Below are 23,109 nucleotides of genomic sequence, written 5' to 3'. Positions count from 1 at the left end.
TCATAAGGGTGACTAATACTGTTTCTGTGCTATGATTCGAACGGAATCCTGATTGGGCATCATGCAGTATTGAATGTTTGTCTAGATAGTTTGTGAGTTGTTTAGTTACCATACCTTCAGTTATCTTGGTTATTAGTGATATGGATGCTATTGGCCTGTAGTTGGTTATTTCGCTCGTGTTTTTCTTTGTATCTTTAGGAATTGGGGTGAGTAAGATTTTTCCTTTTTCTTTTGGGAAGAGTCCATTTTGTAGCATGTAGTTTATATGGTTTGTTAGGTCTATTATGAATTTCTGAGGTGCAGATTTCATGAGGCTATTTGGACATATGTCTAGTTTGCAGTTGGATTTGGCATATCTTTTGAGAGTTTTAGAGATGAGGTCTTCTGACAGTTGTTCAAATTCGGTCCAGGTTCTGTCTGCTGGGTGTGTTCCTTCTTCTGGATCTAGACAGTCTAGAAGAGTGGTGTATTCTATAGGGCTGGCGGGTATTTTGTGTCGTAATAGTATAATTTTCTCCTTGAAGTATTGGTACTTGTATCCCACAATTATGCAAAAACGAGTTTCGGTTCAATGTGGCTTACATTAACAGTTGTTAGAGATGACGTTGATTCAATTACATTTACAAGGTTGTATGATGTGTTTTACAGTGGTTGGCAAGATAAGTATTAGTGTGTATGGAATAGTCATTGGGTTTCTTGAGAAGATATGTCTTAGTTCATTTCTTAGATGAAAAGATGCGTTACAGTTAGAGGTTGTGTTGTGTATTGTTGTTCCAGAATGATTAGTGCATATTTTACTCATAGAATTTCCTGAAGAGGTAGGTCTTTAGGTCTTTTCTGAACTGGAGGCAGTTTATGATTCTTCTTATTACTATGGGAATTGAGTTCCACCATTTTGAACCCAGGTAGCTAAATCCCACTGTGTAGGTGGACTTGTATAGTACGATTTTGCAGCTGGGCAGGTGACGTAGTAGGTAACCTCTGGTTCCTGGGTTTGCATTTCTTGGTAGTAGTTTGATCATATTTAACATGTCATCCGGTAACATGCCTAACAGTATTTTGAAGATGATTGTGCTGGTTTTGAAAAATAGTCTGGTCATGATCGGGAGCCAATGTAGCTCTATCATATTTTGATTTTTTGAATATCAATCTCGCTGCTGTGTTTTGGACGGTCTGTAACAATCGTTGTAGGTTTTCTTTGCAGCCTACATTGCAGTAGTCTAGTTGGAACAAACAGCATCTGTACTATAAAACGGAATGACTGTCTGGGGAAATAGTCTCTCATTCTTCTCAGTTTCTATAGTGCTTTGAAGCTTTTTGACGTGATTGCAGCAACTTGGTCTTCAAGGGTCAGATATTGTCGAGAATGATTCCTAATATTTTTATTTGTGTTTTGATTGTGCAAGATTGTTGATCTATTATGTTATTTTTGTAAGTAGTGGGATTGTGCTCACTGGATAAATACCAGATGTTTGGTTTTTGTCTAGATTCAGTTTAAGTTTGACTGTTGTGGTACAATTTTCCATGAGGTCACATCCTTTTTTGGCCTTATCCAGTATCTCTGTGATGCTGTTGTTGAAAGGTATGTAGATGGTGACATCATTTACGTATATGAATGGGTTTAAATCTATTTATCCTCATCAATCTCCACATAGCTATTTTCAGCATCTTCCAAGCTTACAGTTCCATTCCTAGCCTTTCTCCTTTCCCCAATATATTTGGAAAAGGTCTTGTCACCTCTTTTCACATCTTTAGCCATTTTTTCTTCTGCCTGTGTTTTTGCTAGCTGTATTTCCCTCTTCACTTCTTTGAGTTTATATAAGTACATAAGTGTTGCCATACTGGGACAGACCGAAGGTCCATCAAGCCCAGCATTCTGTTTCCAACAGTGGCCAATCCAGGTTATAAGTACCTGGCAAGATCCTAAAACAGTGCAATACATTTTATGCTACTTGTTCTAGAAATAAGCAGTGGATTTTCCCCACGTCCGTCTTAATAATTGCATATGGAACTTTATTTTAGGAAGCTAGCCAAACCTTTTTAAAATCCTGCTAAGCTAACCTCTTTTACCACATTCTCTGGCAATGAATTCCAGAGTTTAATTACACGTTGAGTGAAGAAATATTTTCTCCGATTTGTTTTAAATTTACTACTTTGTAGCTTTATTAGGTGCCCTCTAGTCCAAGTATATTTGGAAAGAGTAAACAAGCGATTCACATCTACAAGCTCTACTCCACTCATTATTTTATAGACCTCTATCATATCTCCCCTCAGCCATATTTTCTCCAAGCTGAAGAGCCTTAGCAATTTTAGCATTTCCTCATAGGGAAGTCGTCCCATCCCCTTTATCATTTTCGTTGTCCTTCTCTGTACCTTTTCTAATTCCACTATCCAGCTTATTTTCGAAAGAGAAAGACGCCCATATTTCGACCCAAATCGGGAGATGGACGTCTTTCTCCCGTGGGCGCCCAAATTGGTATAATCGAAAGCCGATTTTGGGCATCTTCAACTGCAATCTGTCGCAGAAACAATCAAAGTTGACGAGGGCGTGTCGGAGGCATGGTGAAGGGGGACTGGGGCGTGGTTATCGGCCGAACAGAAATGGGCGGCTTTCGCAGATAATGGGAAAAAATAGCCATTTTTAGCGAAAATTTAGGTGACTTTTTTGGACCCTTTTTTTCACGAACAAGTCCCAAAAAAGTGCCCTAAATGACCAGATGACCAGCAGGAGGGAATCGGGGATGACCACCCCTGACTCCCCCAGTGGTCACTAACCCCCTCCCACCCAAAAATACAACTTTAAAAACTTTTTTTCCAGCCTGTATGCCAGCCTCAAATGTCATAACCAGCTCCATCACAGCAGTATGCAGGTCCCTGGAGCAGTTGTTAGTGGGTGCAGTGCACTTCAGGCAGGTGGACCCAGGCCCATCCCCCCTACCTGTTACACTTGTGGTGGTAAATGGGAGCCCTCCAAACTGCCCCCAAAACCCACTGTACCCACATGTAGGTGCCCCCTTCATCCCTAAGTGCTATGGTAATGGTGTAGAGTTGTGGGGAGTGGGTTTTGGGGGGCTCAGCACCCAAGAGAAGGGAGCTATGGACTTCAAAGGTAGTTAACTTTTTTTTAAATTGTTACAAGTGCCCCCTAGGGTGCCCAGTTGGTGTCCTGGCATGTGAGGGGGACCAGTGCACTACGAATCCTGGCCTCTCCCACGACCCAATGCCTTGGATTTGTTCGTTTTTGAACTGGGTGCCTTCGGTTTCCATTATTTCTAAAAACGAAACCGCCCAGCTCAAATCCACACAAATCCGATGCATTTGGCTGGCACAAACCGTATTATCGGAAAAAAGATGGATGCCCATTTTTTTTTGAAAATACAATTTGTCCCGCCCCTTCATGTACCCGTTCTCGGAGATAGACGCCCATGGAGATGGGCGTTCACATTCGATTATGCCCCTCTATATCTTTTTTGAGATTACCAATCAGAACTGCACAGCTACAATATCCGTCTGCATGCAGAAATGCACATGCATTGTCCAAAAACAAATAAACCAAAATTGCACAAAAAAAGGCATTATAATGTTCTCAGTTTTGTTTTCCATTCCTTTCTTAATAATGCCTAACATTCTATTTGCTTTCTTAGTCGCCGTACACACTAAGCAGAAGGTTTCAACATATCATCACTGATGACGTCCCAGAAATGCCAGAGAAAGACAAAGATCAAGTATTTTATATCACATTTCATTGTTGGTTTAATCATGAACTGATAATGAGTGTGACTGTTGGGCAGACTGGATGGACCGTTCAGGTCTTTATCTGCCGTCATTTACTGTGTGTGTGTGTGATGACACCTTTATCCCTTTTCTTGTCAGTGACTCTTAATGTGGAACCTAGCATCATAGTTTGGGTTCCTCTTTCCCACATGTATCACTTGGCTCACATTAAACGTCATCTGCCATTTAGATGCCCAGTCTCCCAGTCTCGTAAGGTCCGCTTGTAATTTTTCACAATCCTCTCGCGATGTAACAACTTTGAATGACTTTGTGTCGTCAGCCAATTTAATTACCTCACTAGTTACTCCCATCTCTAGGTCATTTATAAATATGTTAAAAAGCAGCGGCCCCAGCACAGAGCCCTGGGGAACCCCCACTAACTACCCTTCTCCATTGAGAATACTGACCATTTAACCCTACTCTCTGTTTTCTACCTTTTAACCAGTTTTTAATCCACAATAGAACACTACCTCCTATCCCATGACTCTCCAATTTCCTCTGGAGTCTTTCATGAGATACTTTATCAAACGCCTTCTGAAAATCCAGATACACAATATCAACCAGCTCACCTTTTCCACATGTTTGTTCACCCCTTCAAAGAAATGTAGTAGATTGGTGAGGCAAGATTTCCTTTCACTAAATCCACGTTGGCTTTATCTCATTAATTCATGCTTTTGAATATGCTCTGTAATTTTGTTATTTATGTCTTTATCTTGTTTTTGTCTCTACCATTTTGCCTTCTACCAACACAGGCTCACCAGTCTATAATTTCCTGGATTACCTCTGGAACCTTTTTTAAAAAAAATCAGTGTTACATTGGTCACCCTCCAATCTAACGGTACCATGCTTGATTTTAAAGATAAATTACATATTACTAACAATAGTTCTGAAAGTTCATTTTTCAATTCTATCAATATTCTGGGATGAATACCATCTGGTCCTGATGATTTGCTATTCTTCAATTTGTCAAATTATGCCATTACACCTCCAGGTTTATAGAGATTTGATTCAGTTTCTCTGACTTGTCAGCTTTGAATACCATTTCTGGCACTAGTATCTCTCTCAATCTTCCTTGGTGAAGACCAAAGCAAAAATTTCATTTAATCTCTCAGCTGTGGCTGTACGTAATGGACATAACACAACTCTTCTGTTGTATGATTCCATAATGTGGCTGTGCCACATGAACTTTATCTTATCACAATATCACTTTGTATTTGTTTACACCGGAGTCTGCAAACACCTCTCTGGTACTATGTAAGCCACATTGAGCCTACAAATAGGTGGGAAAATGTGGGATACAAATGTAATAAATAAATAAATAAATAAATTCTTTCCAATATGCATCACCTTGCATTTGTTCACATTGAATTTCATCTGCCACTTGGATGTCCTTCCTAAGGTCTTCCTGCAATATTTCACAGTCTGCACGTAAATAGTTTTTTGTCATCTGCAAATTTAATCACCTCACTTGTCGTTCTGATTTCCATATAATTTATAAATATGTTAAATAGCACCGGTCCCAGTACCGATCCCTGTGGTACTCCACTGTTCATCCTCCTCCATTGAGAGAAATGACCATTTAACCCTACCCTCTGTTTTCTGTCCAATAACCAATTTCTAATCCACACCAGAACACTGTGTTCTATCCCTTGAGTCTTTAATTTTCTCAGGAGTCTTTCATGAGAAACTTTATCAAAAGCTTTCTGAATATCTAGATACACTACATCAACTGACTCACCTTTAACCACATGTTTATTCACGCCTTCAAAGAAATGAAGTAAATTGGTGAGGTAAGACTTACCTTGGCTGAACCCATGCTGACTCTGTCCCATTAAACCATGTTCGTCTATGTGTTCTGTAATTTTATTCTTTATAATAGTTTCCACTATTTTGCCCTGCACTGACATCAGGCTTACCAGTCTGTAATTTCCTGAATCACCCCTGGAACCCTTTGTAAAAATCAGCATCACATTGGCCACCCTCCAATCTTCAGGTACTACAGACGATTTTAATGACAGGTCTCTGTTGCAACCTTGCTATTGGAATACCCTATCTTCCCTGTTTTGGCGATATCTTTGAAAGATACCTTGTTCTGAACCATGCGATTTTGAACAACCACTGGCCTTCCCCCAGGTTCTAGTTTAAAAGCTGCTCTGTCTCCTTTTAAAATGCCAATGCCAGCAGCCTGGTCCCATCCTGGTTAAGGTGGAGACCATCATTCCGGATTAGGCTCCCCCTTTCAAAGAATGTTGCCCAATTCCTTACAAAACCCTCCTTCTTGCACCATTGCCTCATCCACACAGTGAGACTCTGGAGCTCTGCTTGCCTCTTGGGCCCTGCACATGGAACAGGTAGCACTTCGTAAAATGCTACCCTAGAGTTTCTGAAAGCCTAAATTTGGCTTCCAGATCCTCCCTCCCACATTTTCCTATGTCATTAGTACCCACATGTACCAAGACAGTTGGCTCTTCCCCAGCAGGTGATGTGTGACCTTTGCATCAGGCAGGCAAGTGACCAGGTGATCCTCACCAGCCACCCAGCTATCTGCATGCCTAATACTCTAATCACCAACTACAACAGTCATCCTAACGCTTTCCTCCTGGGCAGAAGCTCCTGGAGATACATCCACGGTGTGAGAGGATATTGCATCCCCTGGTGGGCTGGTCCTGGCTACAAGATTACTTCCAGTTTCACTAGGGTGATGCTCTCATTTAGGAGACCTTCCTCCTCCAAGGCAGCACAGGGGCTGCCAGACTAGAGGTGGGACTTCTCTACATCATCCCTGTAGGCCTCCTGTATGTACCTCTCTGTCTCCCTCAGCTCCTCCAAGTCTGCTACTCTAGCCTCAAGTGAACGGACTCATTCTCTGAGAGCTAGGAGCTCTTTGCATTGAGCATACACATATAACCTCTCACCAACTGGGAGATAATTATACATGTGACACTCAGTGCAAAAGACTGGATAGCACCCCTCTCACTGCTGGACTGCTGTCTGCATCTTAGTATTATAGAGTTGTTTAATTAAAACTACTTAAGGTACTAGGGATATCAGATGAATATAAAGAGCCTTAAGATTACATGGTATAATGTGTAATTTATTTAGTGTTTGCTTCTTAAAAACAAATTAAATGTCATTAGAACTCTAATGAAAACTCATCTCTTGTTGTCCTAATCAGAATATTGACTATAAATGAAGAGCTGAGCCTAGGGTTGGATGGGAGCTGGGGAGGGGGGTGGGAATGAAGAGTGATCTAGGCCCTGCTGTGCCTTCTAGAGTCTGTTAATGCTGTGGCAGAAAATTCAAGTTTTAAAACTATGGGGAAAAGAGTATGGGGACTAGTTAATAAAGTTTGCTTCTTCTTCTTTTTTAATTTTAATTTCTGACTGTGATTATTAATAACCTGCAATTCCTCTTTTAAACTCATTCTTCAAGTTACCATGCACAGAGCAAAATAATGTCACTTTCCCAGAGAAATGCCCTCTTCTCTCAGAACTTCTCAGAAAAAAGAATGTTTGCTGAAAATGTAACTCATGAGATAAAATGTGTGGGTTCCCTTTTATCAAATTGCCATGTGCATGTGTGTGTAAATATAGATCTAAGATAAGATTTGCATATGCTGGAGGCTCAGTATATGCTCATTTATCTCCAATGTGGTCATTCTAGATAGTCTGCCTGTGGCCCCTCGATCAGATTTGGGAAGCACTGCAGTACAGAGAGACAGTTATCTTACAGTTTAACACATAGAAATTGCTGAAATTTCCCAGCTCAGCACGTATTCCAGTGATTTCTATGTCAGAGGGAACAAATCTATCTCAATACATTTGATATGCATGGGGGTTTTTTTTGTTTGTTTTTGCTAATTCTGTTTCTCTTACTTCGCAGTTCCCTTTCTCACAGGAGGTTTCACTCATGGACCCTGAAACCATAGTCAAAGAGAGGGATAAATTCCTAATCAATGTGTTACAGCAGGTAAGACAAAATGCAAAAAGGGAGGAGCAGGCAGAGAAACAGAAATATGCAACAGAGAAAAGGAAGAAGGGGAAATAGAACCAGGCAGCAGGAGACCGAGAGAGGTACAAGGAGGAAGATACACAGTTATACTTAAGGCAAAGGGCTATGCAAACAAGCTGAGAGTGAGGAGTGCAATGCAAAGTCATGTCTGAGTCTAAGACAGGACTATGAGAGAGACACCCAGCTGTGCCTGAGGCCAGAGCAGGAATGAGGGGTCCGAGATTGAGGCTTGAACTGGGAGGGAGACAGCCATGTCTGATGCAAGAGCAACGTGAAGGATGCAGAGTCATGTCTGTCAGAGGGAGGACTAAGGAGAGGGACACAGAGTTATGTCTGAGATTGAGGAAGTAAAAATAAACGTAAGAATATAAAATGATACCTTTTTTATTGGACTAACAACAATATCTTTTTTGACTGAAGGCAATACCGTCTTCTTCAGGTCAGAAATGAGCAAAAGATGACACATGTCACACTATGTAAGTGATAAATTGCTAAACTCTTTCACATCAAATTAAAACAGCTTGCAGTACTTATAACTATCAAAGTCCCACTGGAGTACAAAAATTCTCAAGGGGGAAAAAGCCTCAGACCTTTTTGCCACTTCTGATAAACAGAAAGCTTTTTGTGTGGCAGAATCACTCCAGTGATTACAGCTTTTCTCAGTATTTCAGGGATCATAAATTGTGGCTTTAAATGTGAAAAAAGCAAAACCTAGCTTGAAAAATATGTGCAACTCGGCTTCTGTTTCAAACATCCACTGACTATGGCCAGAGTTTCGCCCGATGGCTGTGTCAAGGTGTCACCAGAAAGTGACAACACTGATTGACTGTTTACACTTTGACACAGCCATTGGGCGAAACTCTGGCACTAAACCCGGATGGTCAATGCTGGTCTGTTTCCGGTGAACGGTATTGAATATCCAGTTTAACTTTGGCTGGTCCAATATTAACCGGCTACGCTGATATTCAGCACTGGCTGCTTAAAGTGAGACCGGCCAAAGTTATTCCATCTATTGTGGCAGTCAGACTTGGCCACTCTCACTTAAAAAATTGCTGATATAACCTGCTATCTTTAAGCTGCTAAGCTAAGCTTAAGTACTGTTTTAGCAGCCATTTTTATTTGCATATCGGGCGGCTAGTGTCTCAGCATAAACCGACTCTTACAGAATACCTCATCAGCATGGAGACATTTTATTATTTTATTTATTAGGATTTATTTACTGCCTTTTTGAAGGAATTCACTCAAGGTGATGTACAGTAAGAATAAATCAAACATGAGCAATAGACAATTACAGCAGTAATAACATTCAACTAACAATACAAAGTATGGCATAATATACTACTTACAACGTAATACAACATTTAACTGACAGTGTAGGGTATAAGCAAAGGGAACATATAGATAGGTAAGAGAGTAAGAGGAGTTAGATAGTAAGGTGACTGATTTAAAGAAAATTGCACACGAGGTCCGAGAGATGGTTAAATACTTGACCCTACCCGTAACCTCCGCTCTCAAGACAAATCCCTCCTTTCAGTACCCTTCTCCACCACCGCCAACTCCAGGCTCCGCCCTTTCTGCCTCGCCTCACCCCATGCGTGGAACAAACTCCCCGAGCCCATACGTCAGGCCCCCTCCCTGCCCATCTTCAAATCACTGCTTAAAGCCCACCTCTTCAATGTCGCCTTCGGCACCTAACCTCTACTCCTCTACCCAGGAAATCCTGACTGCCCCAACTTGACATTTCTTTTTTTAGATTGTAAGCTCCTTTGAGCAGGGACCGTCCTTCTTTGTTAATTTGTACAGCGCTGCGTAACCCTAGTAGCGCTCTAGAAATCTCAAATAGTAGTAGTAGTAGTAGTAGTAGTAGTAATATTATCTCAGCTAGGGTAGGAGTGGATAAACATGTCCTGCTGCAGTAGACAGCTGAGTTGAGATATGATAGAGGTTTATAAAGTATTGAGAGGAGTGGAACAGATAGCTGTGAATCACTTGTTTACTCTTTCCAATAATATTAGGAGAAGGGTAGCACACAAAGAAGCTACTAAGTAATTCGCTGGGATGCGGGAAAGGTGAGTAGTGGAGTGCCTCAGGGATCGGTGCTGGGGCCGATTCTGTTTAATATATTTGTGAGTGACATTGCCGAAGGGTGGAAGGTAAAGTTTGCCTCTTTGCGGATGATACTAAGATTTGTAACACAGTGGACACCCGGGAGGGAGTGGAAAGCATGAAAAGAGATCTGAGGAAGCTAGAAGAATGGTCTAACGTTCGGCAATTACAATTCAATGCAAAGTGATGCACTTAGGGAGTAGAAATCCAAGAGAGGCGTATGTGTTAGGCGGTGAGAGTCTGCTAGGTACGGATGGGGAGAGGGATCTTGGGGTGATAGTATCTGAGGATCTGAAGGCGACGAAACAGCGTGACAAGGCGGTGGCCGTAGCTAGAAGGTTGTTAGGCTGTATAGAGAGAGGTGTGACCAGCAGAAGAAAGGGGGTGTTGATGCCCCTGTATAAGTCATTGGTGAGGCCCCACCTGGAGTATTGTGTTCAGTTTTGGAGGCCGTATCTTGTTAAGGATGTAAAAAGAATTGAAGCAGTGCAAAGAAAAGCTACAAGAATGGTATGGGATTTGCGTTCCAAGACGTATGAGGAGAAACTTGCTGACCTGAACATGTATACCCTGGAGGAAAGGAGAAGCAGGGGTGATATGATACAGACATTCAAATATTTGAAAGGTATTAATCCACAAACGAACCTTTTCTGGAGATGGGAAGGCGGTAGAACTAGAGGACATGAAATGAGATTGAAGGGGGGCAGACTCAAGAAAAACGTCAGGAAGTATTTTTTCACGGAGAGAGTGGTGGATACTTGGAATGCCCTCCCGCCGGAGGTGGTGGAGATGAAAACGGTAACGGAATTAAAAAATGCGTGGGATAAACATAAAGGAATCCTGTTCAGAAGGAATGGATCCTCAGAAGCTTAGCTGAGATTGGGTGGCAGAGCCGGTGGTGGGAGGCTGGGCTAGTGCTGGGCAGACTTCTACAGTCTGAGTCCTGAAAATGGCAGATACAAATCAAGGTCAGTTATACACATAAAGTAGCACATATGAGTTTATCTTGTTGGGCAGACTGGATGGACCTTGCAGGTCTTTTTCTGCTGTCATCTACTATGTTACTATGTAAGTAATAAATTTAAAACGAATAGGAGAAACTATTTCTTCACTCAATGTGTAATTAAACTGGAATTCATTGCCAGAGAATATGGTAAAGCAGTTAGCTTAACAGGGTTTAAAAAAGGTTTGGATACTTTCCTAAAAGAAAAGTCCGTAAGCCATTATTAAGATGGACTTGGGAAAATCCACTACTTATTTCTAGGATAAGCAGCATAAAATGTATTGTACTATTTTGGGATCTTGCCAGGTACTTGTGACCTGGATTGACCACTCTTGGAAACAGGATACTGGGCTTGATGGACCTTCGGTCTGTCCCAGTATAGCAATGCTTATGTTCTTAGTCTCGGCATACACTGACTCTTATAGAATACCTCATAGTAGATGACGGCAGAAAAAGACCTGCACGGTCCATCCAGTCTGCCCAACAAGGTAAACTCATATGTGCTACTTTTTGTGTATACCCTATTTTGATTTGTACCTGTGCTCTTCAGGTCACAGACCGTATAAGTCTGCCCAGCACTATCCCTGCCTCCCAACCACCAGCCCCGCCTCCCAACCACTGGCTCTGGCACAGACCGTATAAGTCTGCCCAGCACTATCCCCGCCTCCCAACCACCAGCCTCGCCTCCCACCACCGGCTCTGGCACAGACCATATAAGTCTGCCCAGCACTATCCCCTCCTCCCAACCACCAGCCCTGCCTCCCACCTCTGGTTCTGGCACAGACCGTATAAGTCTGCCCAGCACTATCCCCGCCTCCCAACCACCAGCCCTGCCTCCCACCACCGGCTCTGCGCGTGAAGACGTTTTTTTGATCATAAATCCAATTTTTGGAGGTATTTAAGAGGCCAGTCCACAATTCCAAAGCTATGCTAAAGTACCAGAATTGCAAGTTGGTTGATGGCTTGTATCTCATTCTCTAATATAAAGCACTTTTTAGTATCACTTTCACTCTCCTGTAATACTTGTTACTGGTTGTTTCTCAGTATTTTATGCTGGATTCTAACTCCTTCCTCAACTCCTAGATATTTCTATACCCTTTCCAGATCAGGTTCCTTGATGGCACAGTCATCAGAGAGATGTTTTCAATTTTACTCTTAGAAAAGTTGCTTTAGCGCATTTATCCAGCTTTGTTACCTTGGTTAACTTTGTGGTGCTTAATGTTATGTCTATGTGAGTTGTAGCTTGTCTTTAGCATCTGGTTTGTCACTCCAACATAATATCCGTCTTCACAATTTCTGCATTGAATGCTATCTCTACTACACTTGAAGAAGGGCAGAATTAGGATCCCCTTATGCAGAATGCTTTTTTCCACGTGGGTAACTGTGGGGTCCTGTTCTATATGCACTTGGTAGATAGCAGGGACGTTTGCTGTTCTCTTCTTTTTGAGCTTCTGTTGGGAGTTTGCTTTTCACTAATTTTTGCTTCAGATTAGATGGTTGTCAGAAGGCCAGCATATGTGGAGCAGAGAATATCCCTTTCAGTAATTCATCGTCCTGGAGTACTGGGTCTGGATTGCATTTCACTATAAGTCTGTGGTCTTCTTTTCCTTGTACGGCAGTAGGTTTTTCTTGGGTGTTTTAAGGGAAGAGGCGATCTTCTTGGAGATTATTTTGGGGTTGTAGCCTTTTGTTTCAAGGATTCAGTCAGGATTTTGAAGTGTTTATCTTTGTCTCTTGGGTCAGAGCAGATACAATAGTATTGTGTGGCCTGGCTGTGTATAATGGACATTTTTTTGTATGTGATGGTTGGAAACTGGAGTTGAGGAGGTTAGCTGCATCTGTCAGTTGGTTTCCTGTATGTAGATATTTGTATATAGCCATTGCTGATGGAAACTGTGATGTCTAGAAAGTTGACTTTTTCTGTGGAGTGGTCAATTTTCAATTTGATTGTAGGATGCTATTTATTGAAAGAACAGTAAAATTATTTGAGAGTCTTTTCTCCCTCAGTCCAAATCATAAAAATGTCTTCAATATACCAGTAGTAAAAAATACAGATATGCAATGCGATGCAATACAAGCAAATATGCTGCACATGCTGAAGAGAGAGTTGGAACACTCCCAGGGGCATAATCGAAAGAGAAGGGCGCCATCTTTCAACACAAATCGGGAGATGGACGACCTTCTCTCAGGGTCACCCAAATCGGCATAATTGAAAGCCGATTTTGGGCATCCTCAACTGTTTTCCGTCGTGGGGACGACCAAAGTTCATGGGGGCGTGTCGGCAGCATAGCGAAGGCGGGACAGGGGCGTGGTTAAGAGATGGGCGTTCTCGGCCGATAATGGAAAAAAGAAGGGCATCCCTGATGAGCATTTGGCCAACGGTCACTTTTATTTCATGACCAAGACTCAAAAAAGTGCTCGAACTGACCAGATGACCACTGGAGGGAATCGGGGATGACCTCCCCTTACTCCCCCAGTGGTCACCAACCCCCTCCCACCCCCCCCAAAAATTAAAAAACGTTTTTTGCCAGCCTCAAATGCCATACCCAGCTCCATCACAGCAGTATGCAGGTTCCTGGAGCAGTTTTTAGTTGGTGCACTGCACTTCAGGCAGGCAGACCCAGGCCCATGCCCACCTACCTGTTACACTTGTGGTGGTAAATGTGAGCCCTCCAAACCCCACCCGAAACCCACTGTACCCACATGTAGGTGCCCCCCCCCTTCATCCCTAAGGGCTATGGTAGTGGTGTACAGTTGTGGGAGTGGGTTTTGGGGGGGGGGGGGCTCAGCACCGAAGGTAAGGGAGCTATGCACCTGGGAGCAATTTGTGAAGTCCACTGCAGTGCCCCCTAGGGTGCCCGGTTGGTGTCCTGGCATGTGAGGGGGACCAGTGCACTACGAATGCTGGCTCCTCCCACGACCAAATGCCTTGGATTTGGTTGTTTCTGAGATGGGTGTCCTCGGTTTCCATTATCGGCAAAAAACGAGGTCGCCCATCTCTAAGGTCGACCATCTCAACATTTAGGTCGACCATCTCTAAGGTCGACCTAAATGTTGAGATTTGGGTGTCCACGACCGTATTATTGAAACGAAAGATGGACGCCCATCTTGTTTCAATAATACGGGATGCCCTGCCCATTTGCGGGGACGTCCTCAGAGATGGGCGTGCTTAGAGATGGTCGTCCCCGTTCGATTATGCCCCTCCACGTTGATTTGTCATGCAGTAATTATGTCAGGAGAGGGAGAGAAATATAAATGGAAATAGTGTCTATAATGCTTCATGCATTAGAAGGGAGAGGCGAAAGTTACCTAACCATTCTGTTTGAAAGGTGTTGATCTGAAAAGCTCTGTTAAGTCCTCCGGCAATGCAATGCAATACGATATAAATATGCTGTGCATGCTGAAGAGATCGTGAGAACACAGTGTTGATTTGTCATGTAGAATGTCATGTCTTAAGGAATTTGATAGATTATTGGAAACCCCAACACAGTGGCATTCCTAGGGGGGGGGCGGTAGGTGCAGTCTGCCCCGGGTGCAGTGTTGCCATATAAAAAAAAAAATTCCCACCCAAAACAGCCCAAAACCCGCCCAAAAACAGCACACACCCCACCCCCGACGTCATCACTCCCGCCCCTTCCGTCATCACCCCTGCCCCGCCGTCATCAGCCCCGCCCCTTCCGTCATCACCCTGCCCCGCCGTCATCAGCCCCGCCCCCGCCGTCATCGCCCCGCCCAATATGTCACCTCGCCCCGCCCAATACGTCACCAAACCCCGCCTCTGTCGCCGTTAGCCCCACCCCCCGCCGGCCGAAAAAACGCCCAAAACCCCGCGCGAAAAAAAAAACAAGCCCAAAAAACCGCAACCCACCGCAGGCAAAAGTTTCCTGCGGCGGGTTGCGGAAAACCGCCCAATTGGGCGGGAAAACCGCCCATCTGGCAACCCTGCCTGGGTGCACGCCGCTGGGGGGGTGCCGCACGCGCCTGTCCTCCGTTGTTCCATGCCTCTTCTCTGCCCCAGAACAGGTTACTTCCTGTTCCGGGGCAGAGAAGCATGGAACAACGGATGACAGGTGCGCGTGGCACCCCCCAGCGGCGTGCACCCGGGGGGGGGGTTCCTTCACGGGGGGTCTCCTTTCGCCTGGGGGGGGGTTCCACACTACATCCGGGTGGGGGGTGCTGCACCCGGGGGGCGGGGCGCATCGGTGATCCGACCCGGGTGTCAGCCCCCCTAGGAACGCCACTGCCCCAACAGGGTCCTCATTACACTCCCCTATCTGGGGCTTCTCTCAAATTAAAATTAATGGTCATTCTGTTTTTTGGAAACTTTGGATCATAAAAGGGATTATTTCTATTTCTCATTTATTGCATATCAATAATACTTTTTAAAACATTTCAAGAAATACAAGCCCAGTTTTCACTACTGGAATCCCAGGCTTATAAACGTTTACAATTAAGACAAAGTATACTATCTGGAAAGTTCTTAGAAAACTCCTACAAAACCTCCTTCCATACTTTCCTGTTATTAAAATTTTCCAAACTGGTCATTCAGCATCTCAGCTATATAAAAATTTCCTTTCTAGCAATATGATGTTGAAAACCAGGTTCACTCAAAGTTGGGAAGATGAAACTCATCATTGTTCAGAAAACCAATGGAAATGGCTCGTGGCCAAACATGGTAAACCTTTCTCCTCAGCAAACTATATGCAACCTTTGTATTTTTTCCAACACAGGGCATTACGGACGCTACAAAAGATGCCACTTGCTAAGTTGTCTCCTAACAATACGTGTTGGTCATATAAATCATGTGAGGTTACCTTTAAACATATGATTTTTGATTGTCAAAACACTTACTTTTTCTGGTTACAATCATGGGAGAAAATAACTGTATTCTCCTTAATCAAGATGCAGTTTCACTAAAGCTCATTGTCTCTAGTCCATTGGCTATTGAATCTGAATTAACACTTCAGGAAGCCAAATTACTGAATATTTTAATCACAATAACTGCTAAAGCTGCCCTTAATAATTGGAAAGATAATTCTTTACTGTTGATGCACTTTTGGTGGCAGTCTGTGCTTTTGATCCATAAATTTGATCTTTCTTTAGCTGACAAACTTGGTACCTTTACATCCAAAATAAAAGTATGGTCATCTTTAGATACATATCTCAAAAAGATTTCTCAATAATATGTTTACAAAACAAAGAAAGCAACACTGGGCCTTCAAGACTGGGACAATAAAAGTTCTTTATTGATGACCTGACACGGGCTGTGTTTCGGCACTAAACAACGCCTGCTTCAGGGGTCAAGAAGATACACCGTAAGATGTGCTTGAAGTCAGTTTAATGCCCCAGCATATAATAAGAAAATCGCCATTCGCCGCAGTAGCGAGGATACAGCTCTGTGAAGAGCCCTCTTGTTTGCTTAAAAGCTGGGGCATTGAACTGACTTCAAGCACATCTTACTGTGTATCTTCTTGACCCCTGAAGTAGGCGCTGTTTAGCACCGAAACATGGCCCGTGTCGGGTCATCAATAAAGAACTTTTATTGTCCCACTCTTGAAGGCCCAGTGTTGCTTTCTTTCTTTTGTATACTTTCTGTGTATGCTCCTCAGCACTATCCAAACTTTCTAAGTCTTACTGCCACTTGGACCCATGCCCCAACTATCTTATGAAAAATGCCCCAGAACGATTCATTACAGAACTCACCACCCATTTAAACTTCCTACTTCAACAAGGCTCGTTCCCCTCCAATCACGGCAATATTCTACTTACACCAATACCGAAAACCCCCAAAAAACCAGCGAATGACATCACTAACTATCGACCTGTGGCCTCCTTCCCTCTTCTAATCAAACTGATGGAAAATAGAGTGACCTCCCAACTTAACGAATTCACTCAAAAGTTCTCCATGTTGCATGAATCACAATCGGGTTTTCGACCTGCACACAGCACAGAAACAGTATTGCTCACCCTGATATCCAGGTTTAAACAGGAAATTTCAATTGGCAACAAAATACTTCTTCTGCAGTTCGACCTATCGAGTGCATTTGACATGGTAGACCATACTATTCTCACAAAATTACTGGACAAACTAGGGATTGGCAGAAACATCATTAAGTGGATAAAAAGTTTTATCACCACCAGATCATATCAGGTCAAATCAACCTCATCAATATCGCCTGCATGGGCATCAAAATGCGGAGTCCCCCAAGGCTCACCCCTATCCCCGATCCTCTTCAACCTTATGATGATTCCTCTGGCCAAATCCCTATCCAAAGCCGGCCTTAACCCCTTCATCTATGTTGATGATCTACGCTGGAGGAGTGGCCTAGTGGTTAGGGTGGTAGACTTTGGTCCTGGGGAACTGAGGAACTGAGTTTGATTCCCACTTCAGGCACAGGCAGCTCCTTATGACTCTGGGCAAGTTACTTAACCCTCCATTGCCCCATGTAAGCTGCATTGAGCCTGCCATGAGTGGGAAAGCGCGGGGTACAAATGTAACAAAAAAAAATTCATCCCTTTCCAATCCAACCTTACAGAAATCTCGGAGAAAATAATCACTGCCATGAACATCCTAACATCCTGGGCCAATGCTTTCAAGATTCCTGGCACAGGCAGCTCCTTGTGACTCTGGGCAAGTCACTTAACCCTCCATTGCCCCATGTAAGCTGCATTGAGCCTGCCATGAGTGGTAAAGCGCGGGGTACAAATGTAACAAAAAAAAATTCATCCCTTTCCAATCCAACCTTACAGAAATCTCGGAGAAAATAATCACTGCCATGAACATCCTAACATCCTGGGCCAATGCTTTCAAGATTCCTGGCACAGGCAGCTCCTTGTGACTCTGGGCAAGTCACTTAACCCTCCATTGCCCCATGTAAGCTGCATTGAGCCTGCCATGAGTGGGAAAGTGCGGGGTACAAATGTAACAAAAAAAAAAAAAAGATGAAAATGAACAAAGAAAAAAACTCAATGCCTAATCCTTTCATCACAACACGCTACTCTGCTCCCAACCACCCTGATCACCCCTGACGTTACAATCCCAATATCTGACAATCTAAAAATCCTAGGAGTAACATTAGACAACCACCTAACTTTGGAAATTCATGCAAAAACCACGACGAACAAGATGTTCAACATGATGTGGGTACTGAAAAGAGTAAAGCCATTCCTCCCACAGAAAACCTTCCGCAACCTAGTACAATCCACAGTACTCACCCATGCCGACTACTGCAACAGCATCTTCATCGGTTGCAAAGCCCAGATCTTGAAAAAACTCCAAACCGCCCAAAACACAGCAGCCAGACTCATTTTTGGCAAATCACGATTTGAAAGTGCAACACCACTTCGTGAAAAACTTCACTGGCTCCCTATCAAGGAACGCATAAACTTCAAAGCCCACACAATGATCCACAGGATCCTCCATGGCGATTCTCCAAGCTACATGACCAACCTGATCCATCTTCCAGCCAGAAACGGGTCCAAATCTTCTTGTACATATCTCAATCTTCATCTTCCCAATTGCAAAGGCCTCAAATACAAAACCTACTATGCATCCAACTTCTCCGTTATAGGCAGCTAACTCTGGAACGCTATACCTCGACACATCTGAACAACCAATGAACACCTACCCTTCCGAAAGCTGCTGATACTTACCTCTTCAAACAAGCTTACCCAAATAACCCAACTTAATTCTCTAACCTAATCCACACTACCCATACTCCAATCCTCTCCCCCACATCTCTTCCCATTGTCCTACTCTTTATAACTGGACCTTCTCTGTGATACTCTGTACCATACTTTGTGTTATCTCTGTGATACCTTGTACCATACCTTGTACCACACTTTGTGTTACCTCTATGACTCTTGGTACCATACCTTGTAAGCCGCACTGAACCTGCTATCGAGCGGGAAAGAGCGGGGTATAAATGCCATAAATAAAATAAATAAATAAATTACCCTCTCTATTTGAGTCAATAATATGTTTGCAATTGTCATAAATCATAGTGGATATTATTTAATAATTCCATTTATACCAACATAAGCTGTAACTATGTTAAGAGCATTTACATGTATTATGATATCTGATGTTTCAGCATCACCTGTAACTCTGTATGTTAATGTTATTTGTACTTACTAAAACCTAATAAACTTGGAATAAAACAATTCAATATACCAGTAATGTATTAGGGGTTTAGTTTAATATGTATTCAAAAATGTCTCTTCCAGTTTTGCCAGGAAGAGGTTTGCATATTGCGGTGCCATCCTGGTGCCCATAGCAGTGCCCAAGATTTGCAAACTTTAAAAACAATCCAAGAAAATCCTTTGAAACTAAGTTGAGGAAACATTTTGACACAAACAAAAGAGATCTTAACAAAGATCTGGGTTTCCTATCACATTATAAACCACACACTCATCACACACTCATCTCTCCCCCAATCTCTTCCTTTCCCTTGGAACTTTTACATTTCATTTATATATTTTGATATTTTTGCCATCTTTTGCTAATTTGTGACTCAAAGAGAAAGGTATTGCCTTTGAAAATAATCAAAAAATGTATGAAGTTAGTCTAACAGAAAAAGTATCATCTTATCTTCAGTTTTTTTGTTTTGTATTTATTTCTATTTATTACCTTGAAAAGAGGACTGACACAGTTACCCACCCTATTTTATCTGATATTGAGGAAGTAGTGAGGCAAAGAGACTGAGGCAAGAATAACAAGGAGAAGAAAACCATGTCTGAGACCAAAGCAGGAGTCAGGAAGGGGCAGAGCCACGTCTGAGACAGGAGTAAGGAGGGGGAGACTGAGCTATGTCTGATTAAAGCAGGAGTCAGGAGAGAGACACTGAGCTATGCCTGAGATCAAAGCAGGCGTCAGTAAGGATCAAAGAGCTACATCTGAGACAGGAATCAGGAGTGAGACAGCTATGTCTGAGACATAGAAGGAACCAGAGCCACGTCTGAGTCAGGGGTCAGGAGGGGGACACAGAGCCACATCTGAACCACAACAGGAGTAAAGTGAGGGACAAAGCGCCACATCTGAGACAGGAGTCAGGAGAGGGACACTGAGCTATGCCTGAGACCAAAGCAGGAGTACTGAGTCAGGGGTCAGGAGGGGAACACAGAGTCACATCTGAGACAGGAGTCTGGAGAGGGACACTGAGCTATGCCTGAGACCAAAGCAGGAGTACTGAGTCAGAGGCCAGGAGGGGAACACAGAGTCACATCTGAGACAGGAGTCTGGAGAGGGACACTGAGCTATGCCTGAGACCAAAGCAGGAGTACTGAGTCAGGGGTCAGGAGGGGAACACAGAGTCACATCTGAGACAGGAGTCTGGAGAGGGACACTGAGCTATGCCTGAGACCAAAGCAGGAGTACTGAGTCAGAGGCCAGGAGGGGAACACAGAGTCACATCTGAGACAGGAGTCTGGAGAGGGACACTGAGCTATGCCTGAGACCAAAGCAGAAGTACTGAGTCAGGGGTGAGGAGGGGAACACAGAGTCACATCTGAGACAGGAGTCAGGAAGAGTACACAGCCATATCTGAGAGGATTCAGGAGGAGAATTTAGTCACATTTAAGACAGGAGTGGTGAGGGGGTCACAGAATTATGTGTAAGACCAGAGAAGGATACAGAGCTGTTGCATAGCCTGGAACAGGGTTAGGGGGAGACAAAACCAAGCCAGAGAGTGAGACAGAAACTGAATATTGAGGATTCAGAAGCCCAAGAGTACTGAAGGTGAGGAGACTGAAACACGCATAAGCTTGCTATATCCTGGGCTCTCTTTCAGGCCACAGAGAAGGAACCTTTGGTGTTTATCATCGATCAGGCACATTACATAGACATGCCCTCTTGGGATTTTTTGGCTGAGGTTTTCTTCACAGTGCCAATATTTCTGGTCATGGCACAAAGCCCTTTTCGATTTGAACACTCCGTGTACCCATCAGCCCTGAAGATCATGAAAAGTAAGAAGACTTTCTATATTCAAGTGAAAGAACTGAGTTCCTCTGTCATCCCAGATCTGGCCTGTCAAACCCTGGGAGTGATCAGCATTCCCAAAGAGCTGGAGCTGTAAGTACCAAAAGCAACAAGCATAAAAGCGTTACATGGGCATTATATTAATGTGTGCACATATAGGTATACACACATTCAAACTAGAGGGTGTCTAGAACCAGGGTTCTTGGTTTTTATGGAACGTAAATCAGCAGCCAAAATTTGCTGCTCAGTTTCTGTTGAAACAGAAGGCAAAACTGAAAATGGTGTGTGTGTGTGTCCCCTCCCAGACAGAAAGCGGGTCATCCTGGATGGCCAGCCACCCAGGGAGGAGGTCATGCCAGGCACCCCCACACACACAACTCCTTTGCCCTCCCACCACCCGGAAGCCCTCCATGGGCCTACCTAAAAAGGCCATGATGTTCTAGTAGCTTCTGGGCAGGAGGGATCTCCAGTTACTCCTGCCCTCACTGGTTCCTCAGTCAAAATGGCTGCTTTCTCGTGGCAACCTCGCAAGACTACCTTGGGACTACCATGGTAGGTACTGTAAGCCATTTTGAGATTGGAACCAGCATGTGCCAGAGTGACTGGAGATCTCTCCTGCCCAGAAGAGGCCTCTAGACGACCAGGGAATTTAAAGATAGGCCTGGGGAGGGTCTTTGGTTTGCAGGCAGAGAGGTTGTGGTCGGGGAGTGGGGTTGCCCAGCTTGGCAGGACCCACTCTTTTCTGGGGTGGGGGAAAGAATAGCAGACAGTGGTCACGGGAGTGGGGATAGTTTCGGTTTCAGCTGAAAATGCACTGAAAATGGTTGCAGCGGGCTTTGATCCTGGTGAACTGGGTTCAATTCCCACTACAGCTTCTTGTGATTCTGGGCAATTCACTTAACCCTCCATTGCCTCAGGTACAAAATATGTACCCGTATGTAATATGTAAACCACTTTGATTGAAACCACAGAAAGGCGGTAGATCAAGTCTCAATCTTCTGGTAGGATCTGTCAGGCTCCTCCTTCTGGTTCTTGTTGAATCTCTTCTGGAGGTGGGCTTCAAACTTCATGAACTTCCTGTTGCAATCTGATCTATGACTTGTGCATTGATTTTATGGAAGGTGGTTAAGGGGCCGATTCTGTTCAATATATTTGTGAGTGTCATTACGGATGATACTAAGATTTGTAACAGAGTGGACACCCGGGAGGGAATTGGAAAACATGAAAAAGGATCTGCAGAAGCTAGAAGACTGGTCTAATGTTTGGCAATTAAAATTCAATGCGAAGAAATGCAAAGTGATGCACTTAGGGAATAGAAATCCACAGGAGATGTATGTGTTAGGCGGTGAGAGTCTGATATGTACGGACAGAGAGAGGGATCTTGGGGTGATAGTATCTGAGGACCTGAAGGCGACGAAACAGTGTGACAAGGCGGTGGCTGTAGCTAGAAGGTTGCTAGGCTGTATAGAGAGAGGTGTGACCAGCAGAAGAAAGGAGGTTTTAATGCCCCTGTATAAGTCATTGGTGAGGCCCCACCTGGAGTATTGTGTTAATTTTGGAGGCCGTATCTTGGTAAGGATGTAAAAAGAATTGAAGCGGTGCAAAGAAAAGCTACAAGAATGGTATGGGATTTACGTTACAAGATATATGAGGAGGGACTTGCTGACCTGAACATGTATACACCCTGGAGGAAAGTAGAAACAGGGGTGATATGATACAGACATTCAAATATTTGAAAGGTATTAATCCGCAAACGAACCTTTTCCGGAGTAACATAGTAACATAGTAACATAGTAGATGACGGCAGAAAAAGACCTGCATGGTCCATCCAGTCTGCCCAAGACAAACTCATATGTGTATACATTACCTTGAATTTGTACCTGTCCTTTTCAGGGCACAGACCATATAAGTCTGCCCAGCAGTATTACCCGCCTCCCAACCACCAGTCCCGCCTCCCATCACCGGCTCTGGTACAGACCGTATAAGTCTGCCCTCCCCTATCCTCGCCCCCCAACCACCCCCCTCTTCCCCCCAACTGCTCCACCACCCAATTTCAGCTAAGCTTCTGAGGAGATGGGAAGGCGGTAGAACTAGAGGACATGAAATGAGATTGAAGGGGGGCAGACTCAAGAAAAATGTCAGGAAGTATTTTTTCACGGAGAGAGTGGTGGATACTTGGAATGCCCTCCCGCCGGAGGTGGTGGAGATGAAAACAGTAACGGAATTAAAAAATGCTTGG

The 23,109-nt window shown here is 43.7% G+C and overlaps 1 protein-coding gene across 1 annotated transcript in view; it reads left to right on the top strand.

The window, feature by feature from the left end:
* The window catches only part of LOC115475152 (adenylate cyclase type 10-like), a 155,007-nt gene that overhangs the window by 105,969 nt on the left and 25,929 nt on the right, over positions 1 to 23,109 (top strand). Inside the window, exons 16-17 of the mRNA XM_030210893.1 lie at positions 7,657 to 7,743; positions 20,683 to 20,963. Of these exons, the coding sequence (XP_030066753.1) occupies positions 7,657 to 7,743; positions 20,683 to 20,963 (368 nt within the window). The remainder of the gene's footprint in view (positions 1 to 7,656; positions 7,744 to 20,682; positions 20,964 to 23,109) is intronic.

The sequence above is a fragment of the Microcaecilia unicolor genome, chromosome 7, assembly GCF_901765095.1.
Source record: "Microcaecilia unicolor chromosome 7, aMicUni1.1, whole genome shotgun sequence".
In the NCBI taxonomy this organism is placed as follows: Eukaryota; Metazoa; Chordata; class Amphibia; order Gymnophiona; family Siphonopidae; genus Microcaecilia; species Microcaecilia unicolor.
The sequence above is the reverse complement of the archived record's forward strand: the minus strand, read 5'-3'. Positions and strand labels throughout refer to the sequence as shown.